This window comes from Myxine glutinosa, chromosome 6 (assembly GCF_964187855.1).
Source record: "Myxine glutinosa chromosome 6, kmMyxGlut1.1, whole genome shotgun sequence".
Lineage (NCBI taxonomy): Eukaryota > Metazoa > Chordata > Myxini > Myxiniformes > Myxinidae > Myxine > Myxine glutinosa.
In genome coordinates this window covers 76624389-76651427 of record NC_136266.1, presented here as the reverse complement: position 1 = coordinate 76651427, position 27039 = coordinate 76624389, and the positions used below count along the sequence as shown (strand labels likewise).

The following is a 27039-nucleotide window of genomic DNA, read 5'->3' as shown; positions in this document are numbered from 1 at the left end:
AGTTTGATGAATATCCACATCCAGATACTAGAATTTTTAGAGTGAATCTTCACCATTAAGAGATGGGGCCAAAGACAATATGTAGCATGATATCTCAAGAAGTTGTGGACAAATTATGACAAAACGTAGTGGATGAGTTGGTAAGTGACAAGAAAAAGCCAATTCGATTTTGGTTGAGTTCTAGATGAGCCCATCATTGGATACAAAATGCATACTGTTCAGCCTGGCAGAGGTATGTGCTCTACCGAGTGCCATTCTAGTTTATAATTAATTGCGATGACAACTAGAAAGCATCTGGAAATGCAAAGCTCGTCTGCGTCCGCTTTATTTTCGGACTTCTTCTTCTTCCGTATTCTAAACATGACAAAACAGCATAAAATTACCAAAAAAAATTGACGATTTTAGGCGACCTTCACTTTTTGACCTTGAAAGCAGTAGGCTTCTTTGACCCAATATGCAAACCATGCTCAAATTTCAAATCAATCAGATTGAAATTTTATCGATTTTGTGACCCTGACCTTTTGACCTCAAAACAATTGGCTTTTAGCGTTTTATGGGTGAACCAAATCAGTGACCCGATCTGCAAACCCTGTTCAAGTTTCAAGTCAATTGGATGAAAATTGATGATTTTATGCATCCTTGACCTTTGATATTTTTAGCTATAAAAACAATCAGCTTCTAGCTTTTGATTTGTGAATCAATTCAGTGAACCAATATGCAAATTCTTAAAATTTCAGGTCAATCGGATGAAAATTAATGATTTTATGCAACCTTGACCTTTTGATCTAAAAAGACAATCGGATTCTAACTTTTAATTGGTGAACCAATTCAGTGACCCATTATGCATTTTTTTTTTTAGGTCAATTGGGTGAAAATTGACGACTTGATGTGACATTGACTTTTGACCTTTTTACCGAATTATTAATTTGTCTTCTCCATATTCTCATAATAAAGATTTGTTGAAAATCTGATGACAAAAGCTGAAATGGTAAAACAAAGTTATGGCCCGGCGACACACACACACACACACACACACACACACACACACACACACACACACACACACACACACACACACACACACACACACACAAACACACGAGATTGCAAAACGGTCTCCTGCTGAGATCACATGATGCAAGGGGCAATCTTGATCACATGATGCAAGGACAGGCTAATTACAATGTACCAATATTATGCAATAGCATTTGGAGTTCCAATACAAACGGGTTCCTTCTTAAAACTTGAAACAGTTTATGTAGAAGAAAATTAATAACCTGTAGAATTACACATTTTTCCAGGTATGTTGCCATAGATGTGGTTTCTTTGGCAGCTTCTCGTGGTTACAAATGGAAGGATGTTTGTGAATATCGGGATTTGGTGGGAAGGGGTTGTATGATACGAGCGTATGGAATGGTCTTATGAGCTAAAAAGGTCTTTTGTTACCTCTCATTGTCCTTAAAATGTTATATTTACTCTTATCGGACCTAAGACCACAACGATGGCTGAAAATTCACATAGAATATCCATGAAACTCATTCCATCAATGTTTACTTAGCACATGATTCTCATGCATTCCCTACAATTTGTAGGACCATTTGGGTACATACCACAGGGGACATTTACCATTAATGGTGCGAGTACAATGTGTGCCAACTCTTGATCAGAATCCACCAGCTTGACTGCAGTCAATGACCATTGGCATAGTACTGGTTACTTCGTAACTTCGGCTTTAGAACTTTCCTTGATGTTTGGTTGTTGTCATATGGCAGCCACAGCCTCGGTAAGACCACTCGGTGTTGTGGAAACCGTTATCACCAACATCAAGTTCGTTTACACACAAAATACTAAATAATTCAAAGATCACAAATGTTGTTATTTACAGTGTAGAGGTACAATCATAGAAAACATATCTTATAAAGTATCGTAAGTTTAAAAATAGGTCGTGAAGAGTTCCTGATCTACAGTACAAAGTAAAAAATAACAAAAACAATTCGCCAACATACACTATATACATTATTTAGACACCAAAACACTATATAATGATTATGACGAACTAATCGCTATATTTGTTAACATTCTTTTGCAATTCATCAATGGGAATAAAACTCCGCTCATACATTTTCAATTGGCAGTAAACTTACACATGTGTTTGTTATAATGCATTGAACATTTGTCGCTATTATTATTATTTGTCCTTTTTTGGCACTAACATTAGGAGGCACAGGGCCATGGCACGTGAGAGCAACGTAACAGTGACCATTACAAACAAGAAAGTGGAGAAAACCGTTAAGGAAACTTTTGTCATACAAAGCGTGGACACCAATATGCTCAAAAGCACCAAGAACTTGCTCAGCAGCATCATGGAACGTTCAAATACAGTATAAACAGTTTATCTCTGGGCCTCAAGGATACCTCCGGTGGGTCCCACAGACTTTTCTTGCTTCTCAAGTCCAAGTCCCACTTAGGACTGATGAGTTATTTCACCAGAGCCGTGCGGCTTGGAGTACAACACCTGGAATGGTTGATATTTGAGGCAAATTACATCAGGAGCTTGTTTTCCATTGGATAGGTCGCTGTATGTGTTCGTATAACCAGTGGTCTCACTTAGTGACGTCCCTGTGCACGAGGCCGACCGGCTGGTGTACTACACCTGGAATGGTTGATATTTGAGGCAAATTACATCAGGAGCTTGTTTTCCATTGGATAGGTCGCTGTATGTGTTCGTATAACCAGTGGTCTCACTTAATGACGTCCCTGTGCACGAGGCCGACCGGCTGGTGTACTACACCTGGAATGGTTGATATTTGAGGCAAATTACATCAGGAGCTTGTTTTCCATTGGATAGGTCGCTGTATGTGTTCGTATAACCAGTGGTCTCACTTAGTGACGTCCCTGTGCACGAGGCCGACCTGCTGGTGTCTTTTTTACGATGGTGGGCCATTCTGTGGCACTGTCTCCACTGGCGCTTCAGTACGGTCTGCACCTGCCAGGTTTAACAGGCCAACATTAAGATCGAGGAAAATACATTTACAGATATAAGGATATGCCATGCTTTACAAGATGTATAAGAAAGTTTTGCATCGCAACAACTGGTGCTTCTAGGTACCTATCTAATTCCAGTTTAAACCTATCTACTGTTTCTGCTGCCACTTCCTTTCCAGGGAGGCCATTTCATGCATTAAGTACTCTGAGTGAAAGACCTCTGCCTTATTAATATCCTAACTCTCATCTTCCTTACTCTCAGGCTGTGGCCCCTGGTCCTGTCATTGTCCATTGTCCTGAAAAACTCTTCTTCACTTATTTTGTTTGTGCGCTTCATTATTTTATACATCTCTATCAGAGATTTTTTATTTTTTTTTGTATTAGTGACTGTCCCTATTCCCCCGTAAAACGGGGTGAATAGGGACAGCCATAAAAATCCTATTTATTCCTATTTAACCCATATGTGGGGTTAATAGGGACTATAAGTTGGTTTTTTCAAAAAAGAAGAGAACACTTTCAACCCAAATATCAACAAATCAGTATGGTTATCAATTTTCAGCGAAAAAAGTTTCCGAACTTTTTTTCAGTTTGTGTCCCTATTCACCTTGCTGTCCCTATTCACCTTGCTGTCCATATTCACCCCATTTTATGGTATAAATGATAACAATCCTTGTACTGATCCACTACTTACATCCTCCCTGCCCAGCATCCTGCTTGCCATCACAAATACAGTTATGATGGTCTAACCTAAGGTAGCTGTCAAATTCCTGACAGAGTAGGTGGTCACATGATCGAACAAATTATACAACTCAAGAACAAGGTACAACTACTGGTTTTATTATGCTCACAAACTTTTGGCAAGTCTACATCGCAAATCACAAAGCCAAGTGTCCATTGGGATGCTGATGTGTTTCACTCAATTGATCCACCTACTCTATCGAAACCGATCATGTGATCATTAACCATACACTTCCTTTTGTTTCTTGCAGTGATTTTTTTTAAGCAAAATACAAATTTGAATTTTTATTTCCATTTTAATTCGAACAAGGAATATTACTCACCTCTCCATTGAAGAAGCAAAATATCACAGAAATCAATAAGCCCTGTAAAGTAAAGAAGAAGAATAATCCTTACATTTGGCTAAAAGTTCTGTCAAAAGCAGGTGATGTGGTATCCACTGATGACTTTCAGCAAACGTATATTATATTAATAATATTGCGTTAAAACGTTCATTGGTTCCTTGCCTGGTAGTTCAGGTACGTAGTGACAATGTTTTCGTAAATATATGCCACATCCGCAGATTTGGGCACCCAGGGCACTACGATGTATTGGATTCCCAGCAATGGAAGTAGGATGAGAGTGGCACGGACAGCTTTCATATACATGTGGGACTCGGTGTGATGGGTCAAACGAAGCTTCATCACAAGAACTCGAACAATGTTCAGTAAGAAGAAAACGTTCAGCTGCAGAACAAGGTGATGTTATTGAGTTGGTTGGCTCAAGGCCCATCGGTACAGAGTGATGATATTATGTTAAACTGATTGACTGGTGCGGAAATTCAGCCGACAGATTGACACTTTGTATCACAATAATAATTATCCAAACTACCTTTCAAGTTGAGGAAACTGCACTTTTCAGCTCAGTACCATGGACCACCTTAAATGGCAGGTCATGTGATCAGGAGCATACATATCAAATTGGTACCTCTGCACTGTGATGATCACTGTGAACCCTTGTCTTAGAGCAGCAATTGCTGCAAGAGTCCTAACCAATGGGGTGTCTGCCACACATTGACCCTTTGTAGGCATCCCTTACACAGTGTACAAGGATTTAGGCAGCTGAGAAATAAGATTTCTATAAATAAAAAGGTACTTCCGGCTTAACATACAGTCTAGAGTGGGTAGAGACACAGGAACGCGCACTGCACCCAAGCAGTGTCAGTTACTTCCTGTGGTCCACAGGTCAACCAGCCAACATTGTTTAAGGAAATGGATGGAGGCCCTCAAGACATGAGATCAGAGACGTCTCTCTGGACATATCTTAAGCGTTCGATACAGTCTGGCATCCCACCTTGCTCTCCAAACTGTTTGTCGATGGCATCCAAGGCGAACTCTACTCTTGGGTTTCTGACTTCCCTCACTCTCATAGTCAACGTTTGGCTCTCAAGGGAATCCTTTCATATTCTCTTTCGGTCAAGGCTGGAGTGCCCCAAAGCAGTGTTCCAGGCCCCCATCATATTCCTAATCTTCATCAATGATCTCTTTGACTCTCTAAAAATCCCCTTCATCTCTTTGCTGATGACTCCACCCTCTGCCATCCCTTATCCTTCTGGTACAGGCAGCAGCCTCTTCCCTCTCTTTTGACCTTGGCAAATCTCAAACTTGTCAAACTAATGGAATATGTACAGGGTGGGCCATTCATATATTCCCAGTTTTGAACCCTGTAATTCCATTGCTAAGAAATGAAATCAAACAAAATATTTACAGGATATAGGAACATATTTCAAGTTTTTGTGGTGAAAATGTTTTTTGAATTCAGAAGTGTAAACAATTAGTTATGAATTTCGACATGATTTCCATTCGCGCTACTCCAAGACCATTTTCTGTTGCATTTCGCCTGTAATTTCTCGCAAAACTGCTTGAATTTGCTCTTTCAGGTCTTGAATGTTCGCTGGTTGAGTTGCGTAAATCTTGCCCTTGCCCTCAATAAAGTCCGCCAAGAAGAAATTGCATGTGCTCACTGTGGTCTCCAGACCCGCGAATGGCTGAACAAGACTTTTCCCGACAGGTGGATTGGTCGCAGTTCACCCAATATGCCCTAGCCTCCTCGTTCGCTAGACCTTAACACATGTGATTCTTCTTGTGGGCTTTCTAAAGGGCAAGGTTTATGCAACTCAACCAGGAAACATTGAAGACCTGGAAGGGCGGATTCAAGCAGCTTTTGCTGAAAGTGCAGTCGGATTGGAACAGAAAACGTTGACAGAAAAGGGTCTTGGAGTATTGCGGTTGAAAACACTGCTTCAAAATGATGGAAACCATGCAGAGTTACAGGGAGTTAAAACCAGAAATAGCTAAATAGCTCACGCTGTATTTTAACCCTGAGAAATACATCTCTCTATATCTCTATCTATCTCTATCTATCTCTATCTATCTCTATCTATCTCTATCTATCTCTATCTATCTATCTCTATCTATCTATCTATATCTCTCTCTGTATATATATATATGTATATATATACGCACTTCTTTATATATTCTCTTTCTGTTGTTCCTTTTGTTATGTTGCATCAGTTATGTGTGCCAGCTCTTCCACGAGCATCGACTATGCAAAAAATATATGCCGGTCCTTCACCTGGGAATCTATACATGGAGGCGTTTCTGGCTCACTGGCCTTCATCCGAACTTGAGAGAGCCTTTTTATAGTAAAGAAGATTTTTTTTAAACCCCAAAAGTCTAACAGTGGTGTAGCCGGGCTTGTTTGATACTTTAGTTGAAGAGGATAGTATGACCTGGGTGGAGATACCGGTTAGCAAATAATGTAATTATTAAATTATTTTTAAGTACTCTAAGTCTCTAATCTGTCTGTCACCATGGAAGTGAAGAGATGCATTGAGACCGGTTTATTCTGTATGTTGGTCAGTTAGTCAACACTATCAAAGTGACCTCAGCACCATCCCGACAAACACCACTGTGTGTATTGTTACGTGGTCCCCTCGGTGACTACCTGGTCTCGGTGACCCCCGGACCGTGAGAGGACCTTCGCCAGCAAGTTGTATTATATATGCGCTTTCGCCACGCAATCCCTATGAATTCCACCCAAGAGACAACTGATGTTCCAGGATATATTTCAATGGTAATGATACCATACAATTTCAATGATACAACCACGGAGATTTTCCCCGAGCAATCAACAACAAACAACCATCAACAATTCCCAATCCACAATCAATTCCCTATATGATTAAGATGGCCATCTTATATATGTGTGTCCACTTCTGTACTCACGACCCCCTTTTGGTCTCTTCCCCTCACAATGTCTCTGGGCCCCTCCTGACCGAGATGCTGGTCAGCGTCGCCGCACTCGGGCGGTTGAACGAACCCCGGGTGGACGTGTTTCCACCGGGCAGGTATCGTACCAGGCACCGTGGCTGCAGCCCCTCGTGGCCACGCGAAGCGGGTACGGTAAAGCAAGCCAAAAGCCCCACGCCACTTGCAAGGCGTGTTAGGCCCCAAAGTGCGACCCGTACGCATCTGTTTAGACGGTGCCGCGAACGGTGCCAGACGCGGGGTCGATGCACGGCCCCACGTCAACTTGACGTCTCCACCGGGTAGGTACACGTCCCGGTAACTCCTCTCGCCATACGGGCTTCGGAACGCTGCTTTTCCACGCAGCGCAAGGTCGATCCCACCTTTCGTCGGAGCGGGGCGAGGAAGAATACTACTCGTCGCTTTCTTCCTCGTGTCTTTTCCTCTTCCGTTTCCGGTCACTTCCGTTTCCGGACGCTTTTCAGAAGGGCTCCTGACCCTCCAACCACAACAACCCTTAATCTATTACACATGGATAAGCAAAGACCTGAATGGTAATTCACATACATTCACATAAATATGTAACACTCCCCCCCTTCAAGAAAGAAAGTTTGAACCCAGCGAAAACTTTCTTTGCCGGCCAATTTGGAGAAACAAACCAGATAACTCAACCCCCCCACATTATCAGTTCCCCCCGGGCACAGTTATCACTTAAAAATAAAGCAACCAACATTTCACCACACCCCCTCCAGATTACTCCCTCTGGACTAAGCACCAGCAACGACATTGTCCCTGCCAAATCAAACTCCATCTCATGACCCTCTGACTTTGACCATCAGTTTCTTGTGAATGAAGGTTAAGGGGTTGATCAAAGATCCAAAGTTAAGCAACTCGATAGCACTTTTTCCGGGAGGCCAAGCCGAGTATTCACTACATGGATGCCTTTAGGAACGCGGAGTTCACGGTTAGTCCGTGCAGGAAAGTTCTCTACATGGGCGCCTTGAGGAACGTGGAGTTCACGGTTAGTCCGTGCATGAAAGTTCACTACATGGACGCCTTTAGGAACGGCGTTCACGGTTAATTCGTGTAGGAATCTTGGCTCGGCGGCTCCGCCGCATTCAGTGCTTCAACTTCTCAGAACTTCCCTAATAATTAGGGTGGGACCACTTGTCCCTGTAGTCCCATGAATAGCGGTCTCCTTCTCGGCCACTACTTTGCCAATCCTTCCTTCGGGAGCAGCCGTAACTCAGGGAGCCTCCATAATAATATTGATTGCGGCCACCACCAAAACTACCGCCCAGTTGTCCTCTCCTGTAGACCTCTCGACGCCTACGAAATGCCTTCCCTACTGTTATGGTCCGACCCTCTAAATCCTTGCCATTCCAATTCTTCTCTGCCTCTCTGGCGTCTTTTGTGCTGGCAAACGTGACAAAGCCGAACCCTCTTGACTGTTGAGTTTCCCAGTCTCTTACCAACCGCACTTCCACCAGCGGCCCATATCTGTTGAAGACAGAGGTCAGAACTTCTTCCTCTGTTTTGAAGTTCAGTCCCCCTACAAATAACTTGGCACTTTTGTCGCCATCCCGAGCTGGTGTGGTGTTATTTTCCCTGCTGGGCTCTTTACCAACCCTCAGGTTACCATAAACTTGACCCCCGGCCAAATCATTCCCGATAACCACAGAGACACCCTCTACAGGAAGCGTGGCTTGTAAACCGACGGTGACCGGTCCTGACACCAAATCGGACTCCAAATGGATGACATGAAGTGGAGCACTAACACCGCCCCCGATCCCCTGTAAACGAACACTATTCCCCGTTGCCGTCTCCTCGGACCATGGCAAAATGCCTTCAAGCATTAAAGATTGATGTGCCCCTGTGTCCCTCAATATCCTAACCGGTCTCCGGTTAGTCGAGGCTCCATCCCGTGACACAAACCCCTCTGAAATAAATGGTTGGTAACCCTTTTGATGGCGATTTCTCACAATGGCCATTGCATTTGGAGTCGTAATAGTCGGACTCCGCTCTGGGTTTTCCTTGTTCATGCGGTAACAACTGGACATCAAGTGTCCAGGTTTCTTGCAAAAAGCGCAAGTAGGCCCGGAGGAAAAACTCGTGGTCTGCCTCGGGCCCCCCGAACTATAAGTTTGTCTTGGGCCCGCATCCCTCTGATTTCGAACAGGTGGGGTATCATAGTTGTCCCCATAATCATCTCGAGGCCGCCGCCATGTAAGGTCGTTCTCCGCACCGGGTGTTCCATAACTCCCCTGCTGAAGTCTAGGCGAGGAGTTAGGTTTGTGGACCCCTATTCGGTGGGTTAAGGCATAATCATCCGCCATGGTGGCTGCGTCCCACAACTTTGGTACTTTCTTTTCCTGCAGGTACACTTTGATGTCCTCGTGGACACACTGCTGGAATTCCTCCACCAGGATCAAGTCCCGCAATGTTTCGAAGTCTTTCCCGACTCCTTTTGACTCACACCACCGATCAAACATGTTTTCTTTCACTCTGGCAAACTCCACATGGGTCTCACTCTCCCTCTTCCTGGCATTCCTGAATTTTTGCCTGTAAGCTTCCGGAACCAACTCATAGGCTTTGAGGATGTGCTTCTTCAGTACCTCATAATCTGCACATTGGTCCATTGGTAGCGCCGAATAAATTTCCTGAGCTTTCCCCACCAGCACACTTTGCACGAGTATGGTCCAGGCCTCCTCCGGCCAGTTTAATTGTCGAGCCACTTTCTCAAAGTGTGGAAAAAATTTCGCGACTTCCTTTTCACTGAACGGTGGAACCAGCCTCACATGTCTGCCCACATCCCAGGTTTTCTGGTTAGGTGTCGACCCCGTCAGCAAGGGTGGTGCCTCTCCCCGTTCTCTCATTAACTCCAGCTCCTTGAATTTGATTTCTTGCTGAAGCTCCATGTCACGTTCCTTTAATTCCCTTTCCGCTTTTCTCTCCTCTGCTTCGAGGTCCCTTGCAGCTCTCCTCTCCTCTGCTTTTCTCCCTTCTAACCTTTCCTGGAGTTCTCTTTCCACTCTCCTTTCCTCTGCTTGTTTCTCTTCTCTCCTCGCTTCTGCTTTCCTTTCTTCTTCTTTAATCCGTTCCTGGCTCCGTAATTGCAACTCCAGTTTCCGGAGCTCAACGTCTTCTGGTTCTTCGGGTAGCCACTCCCAGGCTAACTCGTCCCATGTTCCTAATCCCACCATAGATTGTATCACCGTGGCCTGCAACTCTGCCTTCCTCAAATTAGTTCGGACCTCCAAGTTAAAATGTTTGGCCAATTTCAAGAGGTCCGACTTTAGTAACGCTCGGAACTGTGCCTCACTCGGTGTTACCGCAAAGTTCTGTGCCACAAACGCCATGGTGACTATCGTTAACACCTGTTAACCTTCACCCAAGACTTTACCCCAACTTCCCCAAAATTTTTCCAATTAATACTTAATTAATAAATTTTAATTAATAAAAATATTATTTTATTATTTTATACACATACACTTTTAGATCCCGGACGTAGACCCAATTGCGTACGTAATTTGGACGAGCCCCCAATTCTGTTACGTGGTCCCCTCGGTGACTTCCTGGTCTCGGTGACCCCCGAACCGTGAGAGGACCTTCGCCAGCAAGTTGTATTATATATGCGCTTTCGCCACGCAATCCCTATGAATTCCACCCAAGAGACAACTGATGTTCCAGGATATATTTCAATGGTAATGATACCATACAATTTCAATGATACAATCACGGAGATTTTCCCCGAGCAATCAACAACAAACAACCATCAACAATTCCCAATCCACAATCAATTCCCTATATGATTAAGATGGCCATCTTATATATGTGTGTCCACTTCTGTACTCACGACCCCCTTTTGGTCTCTTCCCCTCACAATGTCTCTGGGCCCCTCCTGACCGAGATGCTGGTCGGCGTCGCCGCACTCGGGCGGTTGAACGAACCCCGGGTGGACGTGTTTCCACCGGGCAGGTATCGTACCAGGCACCGTGGCTGCAGCCCCTCGTGGCCACGCGAAGCGGGTACGGTAAAGCAAGCCAAAAGCCCCACGCCGCTTGCAAGGCGTGTTAGGCCCCAAAGTGCGACCCGTACGCGTCTGTTTAGACGGTGCCGCGAACGGTGCCAGACGCGGGGTCGATGCACGGCCCCACGTCAACTTGACGTCTCCACCGGGTAGGTACACGTCCCGGTAACTCCTCTCGCCATACGGGCTTCGGAACGCCGCTTTTCCACGCAGCGCAAGGTCGATCCCACCTTTCGTCGGAGCGGGGCGAGGAAGAATACTACTCGTCGCTTTCTTCCTCGTGTCTTTTGCTCTTCCGTTTCCGGTCACTTCCGTTTCCGGACGCTTTTCAGAAGGGCTCCTGACCCTCCAACCACAACAACCCTTAATCTATTACACATGGATAAGCAAAGACCTGAATGGTAATTCACATACATTCACATAAATATGTAACAGTATGGAATGAGGTGTTTTACAGCGGCTGGAGTAAAAATCCTGCCACCAACCTCTTTGAGAGAGGCCCCATTGAGTTGGTACTCATTTTGCCTCAGAAGGGTGACAGGCTGAGTCAACCCCACCTGGTGTTAATTCAACAGCTTACAGGGATTCAAACTCAGGACCCTAAGATTCCAAGCCTTCCACCCTAACCGTTAAGCCAACACCAGGCTTGGGGTGGTTGGAGGCAGTCATAGGAAATGCTTCAATGTTTGAAGAGCCCTTAATTAAAGTTTTAATGATATATGATCTGGGGGGCATGCAACCCTTCCCCCCCCCTTCCCCCCATCATATATCATCACCCTGTTGTCATAATTTCAGTTCCCCCCAATCATGAAGTGTGATAATTTGCCCCAACCAGGTATATGACGTAATATTTGAACGTTCCCTAAAGCGTGTTGAAAAAAACAACTGGCAAAGCCAAATTGGCATCACATTCTACCTTTCAGAAGCGTAATTGTCGGCTATAAAACTCCCCCAAGGTGTAGGATAAATATGTGAGGGACATACACACATATGGAGAGACAAACGCTGTAAACACAGGAACCAAACATCTACGCCGTAAAAAAAATCGTTTGTTTAATCACGAATTTACCTGTTCTAAAAACCTCTTTGTGAGTGTGAAGAAGAGGAAGAAGCGCTAATGTATGGTTTATTCACACAGCAGTTTGAACAGAAACATGTATTATTCTACAAAAGTAGAAACCCTTTAGAAGGACAGGGAACGAGCATACAAAATTATATATACGGTAGTGATATTTTGCAAAGCAATAGAAAATATATAAAACTACACAGAGGGACCCACAAACAACAACCAGAACCACAGCCACAATAACAAACAATCGAGTGTTATAAAAGATCCTTATTTTCACTTGTTTTGCTTCATATGTTTCACGTGTTTGTTTGTGTTTCACACTGAATGAAAAAGGTAAAGGTAGAGCATGCAGATTGTGATGTATGACAGGTTCAACGATATGTCCGGCCTGAACGGCATAGAAATCAAAATGGCGGTGTGTAGAGTCAGTCGTCATACTGCCGTAATGACATCACATCACCCCTGTTAAGTGACCAGATCCTCAACTCTGATTGGTGGACGTTTGAGGGGACATACATACATACATACATATATACATACATACATACATACATACGGACAGACAAACACTGTTCTAGACGGCTTTGCCTTATTGGCTACGCCGTAAAAATCAAACATTGCAACAAAGCTGCAAATGCACACTTTGACCACACAGCCAAAGTACACAGTCCAATAAGACTGTCCCATTGACGTGCACATGCACCTCAGCCCAGAGGCTGAAGCAGCTTTCCTATATGGTACATATGGTATGAATATCAAATGGTACCTCTTCACTGGAATGGTGATCGTAAACCCTCGTCTCACACCAGCAATTGCTGCACAGGTTCTGACTAACTGTTGATACCTGCCACACATCCTCCCAATTTTGTGCTTATCCATTCCATGCTGATGAAGGCCAGTGAGATGGAAACACATCAATTAATTGATTCCAAAGTGATGGGCTGGCATTTGCTGAAAATGTTGGCTGGTTGGCCTTCAGAATGCAGGTGGCAGATGACTGCTTGTGGGCTCTGTGTCTTTCGCAGACTCCACACATTACATACTGAATGTTAAGCTGGATGTACATTTTTAAACTGAGCTTTACCACAACCTCTGAGAATATTTTCCTGCTCTTCATCTGCAATTGCTTCCCTTGTTTTGTGGTGCATTCATATATTTTTTTTGTCGTATTTTTCCCCTCTTTCTCATTTTGTGTCTGTCGACCTTTTGCCCCACCCCCTATTCCCTACCCTGTTATTCTGCTCTTCCATGAGCCTCAACACCTGTATAAATAATGACGAGTTATAAATATCTCTCACCACCAATGCCAGAGCAGAAGCTCCATGAAGAATGTAGATCAAATGGGTGTTTGTGCTGATCCAGCAACTGCAATATAAAGTTGATAGTATTAAAATAATAGTAATCTATCTATAATTCCAGTAATCTCTGTGTGTGTGTCTGTCTGTGTGTTTGTCTGTGACCGCTGTTTCTCGACAACCACGGGTCCGATATACTTGAAACTTGCCAGGTATATTGCTGGGGACCCGAGGATGTGCCTTTTCAAGGTTTCATATTAATCGGACAATTACTTACCGAGCTATGTCCAAAAAACGATTCAACCAATCACAGAGCAGCGAACGATCGCGTTTGCCGAACGTGGCGGGCACACTCTGCCTCGGATGGCACATTTGAGAGCGTATTCATTTATTTCACGTTTGCAAACTATGTTGGCGTTAAGCTATGTTTTACAACTGATAAAAACGAATTTGCGATTCATTCGCTTTCCTGCGCGTTTGTGTACGCGATGGCGATTTCTTTACCAAACTCCGGAAGCCGTTCGCTTTGGACCGAACCATTGCATGTAAATAGAGGGGGGGGATTGTCACCACTCGCAAGCCGTTCGCTTTGGACCAAACCATTTCATGTAAATAGAGGGGGGGGATATAATTTTAGATATAGATATAGTACGGGCAATGCCCTAGTAATAATAATAACAATAACAATAATAATAATACGTATCAGTACCTTCCCCAAGGAGATGTGTTAAGCCACTGTACATAGACAATGTATTGTATTTTGTGTTATTCGCACAGTATTAAGACGTGAATACTCACATGAGTATCACTCCATCCTGCATACATTTACTTAAAATCAGTGGGAATAGGGTGAAAATAATGTTTAATACAGCAAGTAATGAATTTTACATGCACACACACACACACACACACACACACACACACACACACACACACACACACACACACACACACACACACTCACCACACACACGAAAGCAAGGTAAGAAGACAGATGAAAATATAACTTACAAGTCATTGAAGTAAATCAACCTTGCAATGGCATGAATGACAGCTGGAATCACAGGAAATCCTGAGAAAATGCACAGCACGTTCCCCAAATAGAGTAAGATGCCTCTTACAGTATGATACCTTACTCTTCACCTCTTACAATCCTGAATTCCACAAGGAGACACTCAAATAGGACCTGCAGAGATTATTATTGTGTGTTTTAAAGTATGCGTTGTTTTGTACCCAAGTACAGCCATTTATTTCTAATCTCCTACTTAAAATATGAGAACAATGGAAGCACAAATATATGAGAACAATGGGAGCACAAATATATGAGAACAATGGGAGCACAAATATATGAGAACAATGGGAGCACAAATATATGAGAACAATGGGAGCACAAATATATGAGAACAATGGAAGCACAAATATATGAGAAGAATGGGAACACAAATATATGAGAACAATGGAAGCACAAATATATGAGAACAATGGGAGCACAAATATATGAGAACAATGGGAGCACAAATATATGAGAACAATGGGAGCACAAATATATGAGAACAATGGGAGCACAAATATATGAGAACAACGGGAGCACAAATATATGAGAACAATGGGAGCACAAATATATGAGAACAATGGGAGCACAAATCTATGAGTACAATGGGAGCACAAATATATGAGAACAATGGGAGCACAAATATATGAGAACAATGGGAGCACAAATATATGCGAACAATGGAAGCACAAATATATGAGAACAATGGGAGCACAAAAATATGAGAACAATGGGAGCACAAATATATGAGAACAATGGGAGCACAAATATATGACAACAATGGGAGCACAAATATATGAGAACAATGGGAGCACAAAAATATGAGAACAATGCTCGAGATGAGACTGGACTTTATTTGCATACACTTTAAGTTATTTATTTCAGTTTTTCATCGACAGGGATAGACAGATGTACTGACAACCAAATTGAATGTTCAATTAGTTCATATACTGAAGAGAGACATACGTAGGATACAGGAACAATAGTCATAGGGGGTGAAGAGCAATAGACAATAGCCACTAGTTTAGAAAGGTGCCATAACATTGGCTTTAAAGGTGATGGGATTAGTATTCTTGTACACCGCTCCTTTCCTATTCTATCTCTAGGTACTGTATAACGTCATGACGCGTGCCGAAAGGCAGGACTCAGTTTTCACTCCGTTTGTTTGTTTGTCCGGGCGATATATCAGCCATCCTTCGAGCTAGGAAGCTGAAATTTGGGGACAATAGTGAGCACATGCTTTGGCAAAAACGGTATTTTAAATTTTTTTTATTAACTGGTTAATTTATTAATTATTTAATTATTATCGATTTATTAAGTACTTATTTATTTTCTTTCTCCTCTGGGCAATATCTCAGGCACCTTTTGAGCGAGGAAGCTGATATTTGAACACGACAATGACAAAGTGATTTAGCTGTAAAGGCTGTTTTTGATTTATTGTTTAATTATTTAATTATTCAATGAATTAGTTAATTAAGAATTGCTTAAAAAAGTTACACATTCGGGTGAAACGGTGGTGGTTTAGGTATTCTATTAGCCAATTGATTAATAATTTAATTATTTTACCATTACTATTGATTTATTTTAATAACGCAATTAACCAATCAATTATTGTATACCTCTCCCTCCTAATACTGTCTCGATGTGGTGCACAGTGGGATCGCCGGGCACTAAAGGAGCCCCGCCAATGCCGTGTGCTGGAGGAAGTTGTTTATTTATTTGGCATGGGGGTGGTGTACATTGAGGTCTCAAAGTGTGTGTGCTTGCATGTGTGTGTGTGTGTGTGTGTGTGTGTGTGTGAGTGTGTGTGTGTGTGTGTGTGTGTATGTGTGTGTGTGTGCTTGATATTTATCTCCATATGCGGGCTTCAGAGTGTGGAAAGGAGCCTTCCCAAGTCTCAAAGTATCCACTTCAGTGTATGTGTGTGTGTGTTTGTTTTTGTATGTGTTTGTGATGTGCTTACCCCAGCCAAGTAGGTAGTACCAGAAAAGCTGCTGTTCCTCGGCAAACACAGCAACGACGATTAATGTCTGAAGGTGGATTCCCTCACACAGCATCCAAAAGTAGTTTGTTCCCATCAGGTAGGTATGAATGAAGCTCAGAACTTTACACCCAACCTGTGTGCAAGTGTCACACAATCATTTATCCCTAATTCCAACAAACCACTCCTTCCATCCAATTTTTTTCGCATTTATCTACAAAAACCATGTAATAGGAAATTGTCTTCATATTAACACTTTAAGGTCCACCAAGGCAAATTTAATACATATCTAATATCCCAATACTTTCAATGATTGTGTTCATTAGGGAAATGTACAATGATTTGTGGTCGAAAGTTCGGGCTGAACGCTAACAGAATGGGTCTGGTAGCCCTTTACCGGATTCGAGTCAGGCTCCCCCTGGGCCATCACCGACAGGTTCATGACGATAACGATCGAGTTGAGCAAGAAGGATATGAAGAGGTTCTTGTGGAGTGTAATTCTCTGGCAGCTCAAGCTCCTACACAAAGATGAAGAACATAATTATTTTAAAAGCACCTTATTTATGTGTTATTCGTGAACATGCAGCAAGTACTGTGTATGTCATCTCTTGCAGTAAATCCCCTGATGGCAGAGAAAACCGAAAAACACCTGTCAAGAAAAAAAAGGTAATAAGGTGGGGCCAAGATGTTACTCAGGTGTGTGTGTGTGTGTGTGTGTGTGTGTCTGTGTGTGTGTGTGTGTGTGTGTGTGTAAAAGTTGCTGTTGTTGGCTGCTATATCCACACGTGGGTGGGTTTCAGGAGAGGGAATGGAGACCCATCAGATCTCAAAGTGTGTGTGTGTGTGTGTGTGTGTGTGTGTGTGTGTGTGTGTGTGTGTGTGTGTGTGTGTGTGTGTGTGTGTGTGTGTGTGTGTGTATGCATACATACATGAGTTTGATTTATATACAATTCCATATCCCTGGGCCAATTGCCCCAAAGTTTCCTGTACCACGTTCTTGTAACAATAAAAAAAATTCAATTTATCAAATTAAAATACACAATTTGGTGTCTGCCTGTCTGACCACCACATTCATTCATGACCACCACATTCATTCATGCATTCATTCATTCTGTCTGACCACGATACATTTGGTCGCTACTTATGGAATCTCAACCAAATTTGACAAGGGGACTAAGGGTCACATGATGGAGGTTGTAATGATTTCACTCCCCCCCCCCCCCCCCTCCCCACTCTCCAAGGCGGATTTGGATTTGCATGTTGGGTCAGCTGTATATCCGTATTAAGGTAGCTTATCATGGCGTTTTCCAAAGACTTTTCTAATAACAAACGTAATAACAATACTAAAGACAAGAAGATGTCATGCAGAGCACGATACTTGCAAATTGCACTCCTCCCCAAAATAAACAGTTGCCATGGATACATCAAATTGTCCATTTAACTAAGATAGAAATTTGCGATCTTCATCAAAGCTCGGGTCAATTGGATTAAGATTGATGGTTTTTCAGATGAAAATTGATATTATAAGTTTGAGCTTGAGTTGATGTTTGACCTTTTGACCACAAAAATAGTTGGTTTTCCAATTCCTTGTTGTACAATGCCATTGCTCATTATTTTTCAGGTTAATTGGATGAAAATTGCAGATTGTTCAGATGAAAATTGATGATTTTAGAAGTTTCACCTTGAGTTGACCTTTGACCTTTTGACCTTAACAATAGTTTGTTTCCCAATTCAGTGAGGTACTATGCAATTGATGTTAAACTTTCAAGTCGATCGGATGAAAATTGTCGATTTTTCAGATGAAAAGTGATGATTTTAGATGCTTGAGCTCGAGTTTAACCGTTGACCTTTTGACCTTAAAATAGTTAGTTTTTCCATTTCCTAGATGTAAAATGCAATTGCGGTTTAATTTTCAAGGCAATCAAATGAAAATTGACTATTTTTCAGATGAAAATGGATGATTTTAGACGTTTGACCCTGAGTTGACCTTTGACTTTTTGACCTTAAATAGTTGGTTTCCCAATTTAGTGACTCAATATGCAAATGCTGTTCAATTTTCAAGTCAATCGGATGAAAAATGACAATTTTAGAAATCAGACCTCAAAATGACCTTTGATCTTTCACCGCAAAATCAGTAGGCTTCTTCCTTATGACCAACTCTACCATCTGGTTAAGTTTCATCAAGATCGCTTTAAAATTGTGACCTGTAGGCCATTGACAGACAGGCAGAAGAATGCACAAGACCAACCAATGTACTTTAAAAATCTTCGATTTTGCAAGTAATAATAGTATAATATTAATGTTATTACAAAACAATATTGATACCCCTCTTCCCAAGGGATGGGTTTCAGGATGGGAAATGTTGATACCCCTCTTCCTCTCTTTGGCCAAACTCCATGTTAATATGTATAAATAGCTTAATGTGCCGTGTCATGGGAAACCCTTACTGGAAGTAAAAAATATATGATAAACCACAAACACGTATGATTACCTTTTGAAACTGTCGCTACTGCTGTTTAACACGAAACTGAAAGGGAGGAAACTCAGGGTGTATTCAGTTACAAAGCAGCAAGCTGGTGCTTTCCAAACCAGCAATCCCTTATCAACGGTTATGAATGGAGTGCATGCTCGAATGCTTATGCCACTTGGAGAGCTCTCCACAATAAACTTGGTAAGTGAACACACCCGTGATGTTCTTGAGGCCCAACCCTAGATCTACTTTAATCCATATACCCCAGAGAGGAATGACCCTTCATACCATTCCCATCGGGAATGGGTGTACTAGTTAATAAAATTGAAGTTAAAGCATGAATTAATGCCGCTCTGGTTTGATCAGCAGTGAGATGGGTGGAACTTGGCTTACGCGTTGCCACTATGAGGTCGCGTTTAAAGGTGAATGATTTGTTGGAAATCAAACCAATTGCATTTTACAAGTATTCATTTATGTTTTAACATCAAAGTCTGGGAATTATTACAATATTGTACTGTATTATCTGCATAAAATGTGTATTGAAAAAAGTGTATTTCATGACAGTTGTGCCACCCACGGGGATGGGACAAAAAGGTGTCCACATACACTAGGCTAATTTGGCATTGAATGTTTGTGTTAAAAACACACAACCACGGTGAATCTGCCTGACAGGATTGGCCAGGCGAGCCCATCAAGCGATTCATTTTGCAAGCGCTTTAGTGAGAACCCAATCTACCCATCTAATAATTAATTTGCCATGTGCTATGGAGCATGCAACTGATGACTGCTCACAAGTTCTCATTAACAAGGATAGGGTTTATTATGAGGAAAATGGTGTGGAGGAGGGAGTCGATAAGAAGAAGAGCACATCTGTCAAGCGGCGACCACTACTGCATGAAATAACTATAAATTGTATAACACAACGTGCCCTCGGGACCTGAATACCTTAAACGGATAACTTAACACATGCACTCAGGGGTAATGAAGAGAGGGAGAGGGAGATGGGGAGAGGGAGAGAGGGAGAGAGAGGGAGAGAGGGAGAGATGGAGAGAGAGAGAGAGGGAGAGAGGGAGAGAGGGAGAGAGGGACAGATGGAGAGAGAGAGTGAGGGAGAGAGAAGGAGAGAGAAGGAGAGAGAAGGAGAGAGAAGGAGAGAGAGGGAGAGAGAGGGAGAGATAGGGAGAGAGAGGGAGAGAGAGGGAGAGAGAGGGAGAGAGAAGGAGAGAGAGAGAGAGGGAGAGAGAGAGGGAGAGAGAGGGAGAGAGAGAAAGAGGGAGAGACTAACTGACCCTTAGCTATATTGCAAAATGCATCTCTCACACACCACTGCTTCTCAAAGCGTTGTAACTCATAACAACAACAAAATTCCAGCTTAACTCTTGAAACATAGAGCTATAAAAATTTCTAAAACACCTGTACTATACGAATCGTTACATATCTTTGATTTCCTGGTCTTAAATAATCGCCAACTTGGCTTGCGCAAGAAAGAAATGAATTACAATTGTTGTTGGGGAATTGGTGACCCTCTGGAGGTGACGAAGGTGACCCTCTGGAGTGTGGCTCGTACCGAGCGATAAAGTTATTGGAGCATGGAATGAAGGTATTGGAAAGGGTGTTGGAGAGGAGGATGAGGAAGAAGGTGCAGATCGACGAAATGCAGTTTGGATTTACGCCAGGAAGAGGAACGACAGACGCCCTCTTTATTGTGAAGCAGTTGCAGGAGAAGTACATGGAGAAGAGGAAGAAGTTGTTTCTTGGGTTTGTTGATCTGGAGAAAGCATTCGATAGGGTTCCACGCAAAGTATTGACATGGGCATTGATGAAGTTAGAAGTGGAGGAAGGGTTGATCAGAGTAGTGATGGCAATGTACAAAAGAGCGTGCACAGCTGGAAGGACGAAGGACGGGAACAGTGGTGAGTTTGAGGTGAAGGTGGGAGTGCATCAGGTGCCGGTACTAAGTCCACTACTACAGACTTGGCATTTAATATGGAATATTTTTTTGTGGGGGTGAACTTACTTTTCAAGATGTCTTAGAACCAAAAGTTAATTGGAATTATGTTGAAATTATTCTAGATTTTGTTAATGTGACCTTTAAAAGAAATAAAAACCACATTTGACATTTCGAAACAAATAAATTGATCCTTGAAAGTGATGTAAACTGATATCGAACTCAATTCATGGACAGTACTGTGTTAAACTTCTGTACGTTTTCCAGAAGTATCTCTTTATTTTGCACATTAGCTAATTTTTTTTTTAACAAAAACAAAAGTTACATTACGACTGGGATTACGGACAGTAAAATTACAGTTCAGTACTTCGTGTAACCCCCCCCCCCCCCCGAGAATTCAGGAGAGCACGTACACGTTGAGGCATGCTGTTCACGAGATTTGCCAAGGTTTGGACAGGAATCGCTTGCCATGCAGTGACAATAGCCTGCTGCAATTCACGCACAGAGGTCGGCTGCTGGTACAAGTGGTCGATTTGACGCGTTAATTCTGCCCACAAGATCTCCATCGGATTCATATCCGGGGACATGGCAGGCCACTCCATATGCTCTACACCACAGTCAACAAGAAAGTGTTGGTTCATGCGAGCATGATGAGGCCGTGCATTGCCATCTTGGAAGACAGTTTCCTCGAAAGGCTGCATGAGCAAATGGAAGCAATGTTTCTTCCAGAATGGCCCTGTACTTGAACTGGTTCAGGTTTCCATTCAGAACAAGCAGGTCAGTTCTGCCCCCTGCATGAAAAGCAGCCCAAACGGTCAGCCCACCACCTCCAGCTTGGACTCTTGGCACTATACAATCTTTGTTGTAGGCTTCATGCACTTATCTGCGCACTCGGATGTGGCCATCTTGACGATAGACCAGAAATCTAGACTCGTCATTGAAGATCACGTGATTCCACTGTCCTGGCTGCCATTGACGGTGCTCTCTGGCCCACTGCAATCGGCGCTGGCGGTGTTGTCTGGTCAGGCGTGGCTTTCTCAGGGGACGCCTGGCATGATAGCCTGCTTGAACCAGTCGTTGATTGACGAGCCTTCTGGATACAGGCACATTTGTCAGTTGCTGCCACTCAGCCCTAAGCCGATTAGCTGACTTGGTACTGTCATTGCGGACTAACCGGTGCAGCTGGCGATCATCCATCCTTGTGGTTCTGCGGGGATGTCCTGGCCTCAGTATTGGAGTAGGGACACCCCTCTAAGCATTTAGTTTCAGGACCTTTGACACCTCACCTTGAGTGATGCCATACTGCCGAGCAATAGTACGCTGTTTCATGCCGTAATTTCGTTAAGCCACCACTCCATGACAAACAGCATCGTCGACGTGACGGACCATCTCCAGAGGAAGCGGCAATAACTTTTGGAGACGTGCAGCAGTTGTTTTCCACTAATACAGAACGCAACAACCCTTGTATACCCGACTGTGAAGCCAATCATCAAATGCACCTGTCTGTACATTTTGCCACGCCACCTGTGATAAAATCCTGTTGTTGACTTCTTGCTGCGACAGACAATCAGTGACATGGTTCTTTTAACAAATAAATCACCAAAGTGTAAAAGAAACTCACCAGATTAATATACTGAGTTAAGAAAGGAAACCCAAGTCAAGAAAAAAAAATATATTCCATATTAAATGCCAAGTCTGTATTTGTAGCTGTGATGGAGGTGCTGGCTCAGAACGTAAAGGAGGGTTTACCGTGGGAGTTGTTGTATGCAGATGATCTGGTGTTGATTGCGGAAAGTATGGATGTACTGAAGGAAAAGATGAACAAGTGGAAGGAATGTATGGAGACAAAAGGTCTGAAGGTGAATATAGGAAAGACTAAGGTGATGGCAAGTGGTAAAGCATGTGGTGAGGTGGAAAGAACTGAGAAGTGGCCATGTGCTGTGTGCAGGAATGGTGTCGGAGTGAACTCCATTCAATGTACAATGTGCGCTAAGTGGGTTCATCAAAAATGTAGAGGTCTGAGAGGGTCATTAACCAGTGTGGCAGCTACATTCAAATGTAAGGTGTGCACAGAGGGAGCTGCAGATGGAGGAAATGTTGAGTTGGATCTTGGAGACGGCGTGAAGCTGGAAGGTGTGAAAACATTTTGCTACCTCGGAGACATGCTGAATGGAGAAGGTGGATCAGACTCGGCAAATGGTTGCTAGAGTGAGATGTGCATGGAAGAAGTTTCGGGAACTGAGTAGCATGCTAATGAGGAGGGGAATGTCGTTGAAGCTGAAGGGAAAGGTGTATGCTGCATGTGTGAGAAGTGTTATGATTTATTGGAGCGAGACATGGGTCATGAATGTCAAGCAGCAATGAAGGCTGGAAAGGGTGGAAATGCGAATGGTTCGGTGGATGTGCGGAGTATCGTTGAGAGAGAGGAAGACAAATGATGAATTGCGAAATATGATGGGAATAGAATCCGTGATTGATGCTGTGAAGAGGAACTGGTTGAGATGGTTTGGTCATGTGTTGAGGAAGGATGAAAGTGATTGGTTGAGAAGAGTGATGGAAATGAATGTAGAAGGAAGTAGAGGACGGGGAAGACCGAGAAAGACTTGGCTAAAGATGGTGGAAGAAGATATGCGGGCAAGGGGGTTAATAAGGAGAGATGCAGAAAATAGGGCAAAATGGAGAAGATTGTCATGGGGACCGCAAGGCTAACCCCCGCTCTAGCAGGGAAAGTGGCCTTAAAATGCATGTTGTTGTTGTTGTTGTTGGGGAACTGAAGCGCCCACTAGAGCCAAAAATAAAGGCAGGAAAATCAAAAACAAAGGAAAAACGTGCAAGTAACATTTTAAAGAAAACAAATAAAGGAGTTAACCGGTCACAGCGTACATACGCATGGGGCAAGTTCTCAGTTTGTCCACAAAATGGACATTGCTCACTTATCGCTTGTGAGAAACAGTGAATTAGGGAATTTGTGGGAAGGATCCAATTAGCAATTTTCCATTGAAGATCCCCAGCACGTTTCGGCACAGGCTGTTTATAGTACCACCCACAAATAGGGTAAAGGGGAGGGGTATTCGGCAGGACTGCAGGCCATCTACAGGGTACAGGGGAGGACAACGAAGGAAAAAGGATTTTTAAGCATTGCACATACAGGGTCTTTCGATTGCTCCCAGAAAAGGATAGAGAGCGGCCAAAACTAATCGGTTCCAAACTAAGAGAACCAGATAGACAAAGATTGGGGAAGGGTGGAGAAGATTCAGAGGTGGGTATGGGAGGGTTGCTTGCCCAGTCATTTGAGGCACAGTAGATGCGAAGCACCATTTTCAAAAAGCTGTCAACTCTGTGACACGATCCAATGCCAACCGTCGAAGCCAGAGCGGTAGCACTGATCCACCTGCCATTGGTGGCGTTTCTCAAATGACACACTTTTGTTACTGAGGCATTTATAAACTGTTGAAAGAAGGTGCTTTCATTCACACACTCACCAAATACAGAGTTGTGAAATAATGGTTCATTGAAGAACATGGATCGAACATAAGTCGAGGGGTCACGGAGACAGGTAAAGGCTTGCCACACATTCAGTAGCATCGATAGGTCTATCTTGGTCGAGTCCATCAGGAACAGCTCCTGTGCAAGGTCCAACTTCCCTGCTTGACGTAAGGTGCAGCTGGTAAGCTGTCTCCAGGTCAAACATGGTTCAAACAAGAAGTGCCATGTTGTTCATAGGTGGAAAGCCATGATGCGGCACTTGACATTGACCAGCCCTTGGCCACCCTCTGCAGTTGGTAAGTTTAGAATCTCTGGTCTCAGCCAATGCTTTCCGGACCAGAAGAAATGGGTGATGCATTTTTGTATGTCCTCCACGAGAGTTTTGGGCGGCTGCAGGGAAATCTGCAGTTTTGGGCGGTTTTGGGCGGCTGCAGGGCTGCAGGGAAAAGAACCTTGTACCATAACTTAGTGGTGACCAGACTGTTGATGACTAGTACCCAACCTCGGCAGGACAGTTGGCAGAGCAAGTTTTTCCATTTCAGTAAAAGTACTTCAATGTGTGCCAACAAGCCTTCCCAGTTATGCCTCACAAAATAATTTCCAGGGCCAAGGAACACCCCTAAGAACTTAATCACATCTCTTCTCCACGAAAGATTGGCAGGGACAGGAGGAGGGAGAGGAAATAGTCAAATTATTTATCTTGGCCAATGATGCCCTGCTGAAGAGATCCAATGCACTCATCATCAAACCAACGTCTTCTGAATGTCTGATGCAGATCCAGATGTCATCTGCATAAGCAATGCTTTTTAAGGGGTGGGTTCCAAAAGTAACACCAGACAAGGACTTCCGAAAGGTATTTAAGAGGGGCTCAAGGGATAAAGCAAACAAAATTCCTGACAGAGGGCAGCCCTGCCCTACCCCTCTCCCAACACAAAATGGGGGTACAAGTTCATTGTTTATCTTTAAGATAGCTGATATGTTTGAATCACATAATTGTATATGGGATAGGAAGAGAGGTCCAAAACCAAAACATTTTAGCACTTCAAAAAGATATGTATGAGAAACACAGTCAAAAGCTTTCTCTTGGTCGACGGAGATCAAGCCACAACTTTCATAATTAATCTCACAGATTTCAATGACATCTCGGACAGAGACAGAGATATTATCCTGAATATTGCGATCAGGAACACAATAAGTCTGGTCCATGTGTATAATGTCTCCTAGTAGGGGTGAGAGATGCAAGGCCAAAGCCTTTGAGAAAGGAAAGAAAGTTAAAGTATATAGAAAAGAAAGTTTTTGTTTGTTTGTTACTTGCCGGAAAAGATTCCGGCAAGTATGTTGATTGGTTGGTTTGTCTGTCTGTCTGTTTGTCTGTTTGTTTGTCTGTTTGTGTCTGTTTGTGCACAGCACTACGTCTACACCGTTGCACATAGAATCGCCAAACTTTGCACGCATATTTGTCTTGCCCTGGAATAGACTGTGCCCAATTTTTAACTCTCTCGGCCCAAGGCCTCCATTATGACATCATAATTCGATAATTCGACAAGTACAAAACTTCATCCAATCAAGATGCAATTTCTTGAGCGACATGGCGGCATAAACTGGTGGAGAAAAAAAAAATGATGATGTCATCGGTCACGTGTTTCGTCCGCCACCTTGGAAAAACCGAAAAAATTTGCACCTCTATATCTCCGAAAGTGCTGAATAGACAAAATTGAGACACGGCTCATTGTAAAGAACTCTCCATGGGGAATAAAATATGTTAATGTTGACGTCATTGGTGCCTCCATTATGACGTCATAATTCGACAAGTACAAAACTTCATCCGATGAAGATGAAATTTCTTGAGCATAATCTATGAATAAAATAGTTTAGAAAACAAATAATGATGACGTCATCGGTCACGTGGTTCGGTCGCCATCTTTGAAAAACCGAAAAACTTGTTCCTAAATGACCGATAAAAAAGTACATTCCGACAAGTCCTCGGTCTCTGACCGATTTTTCATTTGATTGTTTGTTTGGCTGCATACGCTAATTTCCTGAATGGTGAAAGATAGGAGGAAACCTCTGAAACAAAAAATGTCGGGACAGGCCCCGGGAAGGTTATAGGCTAGGTGGCGAGGCCAGTCGAGGCCGCCTCGGCTGCCTGGGCCCATTTCACAATTAAAAGCTGAGCTGAATTATAGTAGTCAATCTTCTACGGCCACGAGTAAAAGCTGAATTATCGTCGTAAATTCATTCAAAAAGAACAAAAAATGTCGGGGCGGGCCCCGGGAAGGTTATCGGCTAGGTGGCGAGGCCGGTCAGGCCACCTCGGCCGGGCTGGGCCAATTTCGCAATTAAAAGCTGAGCTGAATTATAGTAGTCAATCTTCTACGGCTGCCAGTAAAAGCTGAATTATAGTAGTAAATTCATTCAAAAAGAACCCGGGCAACGACGGGTGCTTTTGGCTAGTGATCAATGAATTTCCTTTTTTAGGAAGCAAAGTAAGCACGGCTCTCCTGCAGCTCAGTGGAAGTTCACCCTTATTCAAGCTCTACAGGAAAACCAGAAGCAAATCAGGTCCAATCAAGTCCCAAAATTTATTGAAGAACTCCATTGGCAGACCATCCAGGCCAGGTGATTTCCCTCTGTCCAGGCTTTTAAGGGCAACAGAAAGTTCCTCAAGCGTAAGCGGTGACTCCAAATCCGTTCTCTGC

General features: G+C 43.2%; 1 protein-coding gene across 2 annotated transcripts in view; it reads right to left on the bottom strand.

Moving 5' to 3' along the window:
* Window positions 1–1534: 1534 nt before the first annotated feature.
* Window positions 1535–27039, bottom strand: part of LOC137429990 (calcitonin gene-related peptide type 1 receptor) — a 64648-nt gene continuing 39143 nt past the window's right edge. The window contains exons 7-14 of one of the 2 annotated variants that reach the window (XM_078780027.1): window positions 16834–16954; window positions 16419–16572; window positions 14416–14476; window positions 13408–13474; window positions 4230–4448; window positions 4047–4088; window positions 2884–2986; window positions 1535–2744 (exon numbers count right to left, since the gene is read on the bottom strand). In XM_078780027.1, coding sequence (XP_078636153.1) covers window positions 2680–2744; window positions 2884–2986; window positions 4047–4088; window positions 4230–4448; window positions 13408–13474; window positions 14416–14476; window positions 16419–16572; window positions 16834–16954 — 832 coding nt within the window. In that variant the 3' untranslated portion in view covers window positions 1535–2679. Of the gene's footprint in view, window positions 2987–4046; window positions 4089–4229; window positions 4449–13407; window positions 13475–14415; window positions 14477–16418; window positions 16573–16833; window positions 16955–27039 lie in introns of both variants that reach the window. The other variant, XM_068120424.2, reaches the window with a different exon arrangement.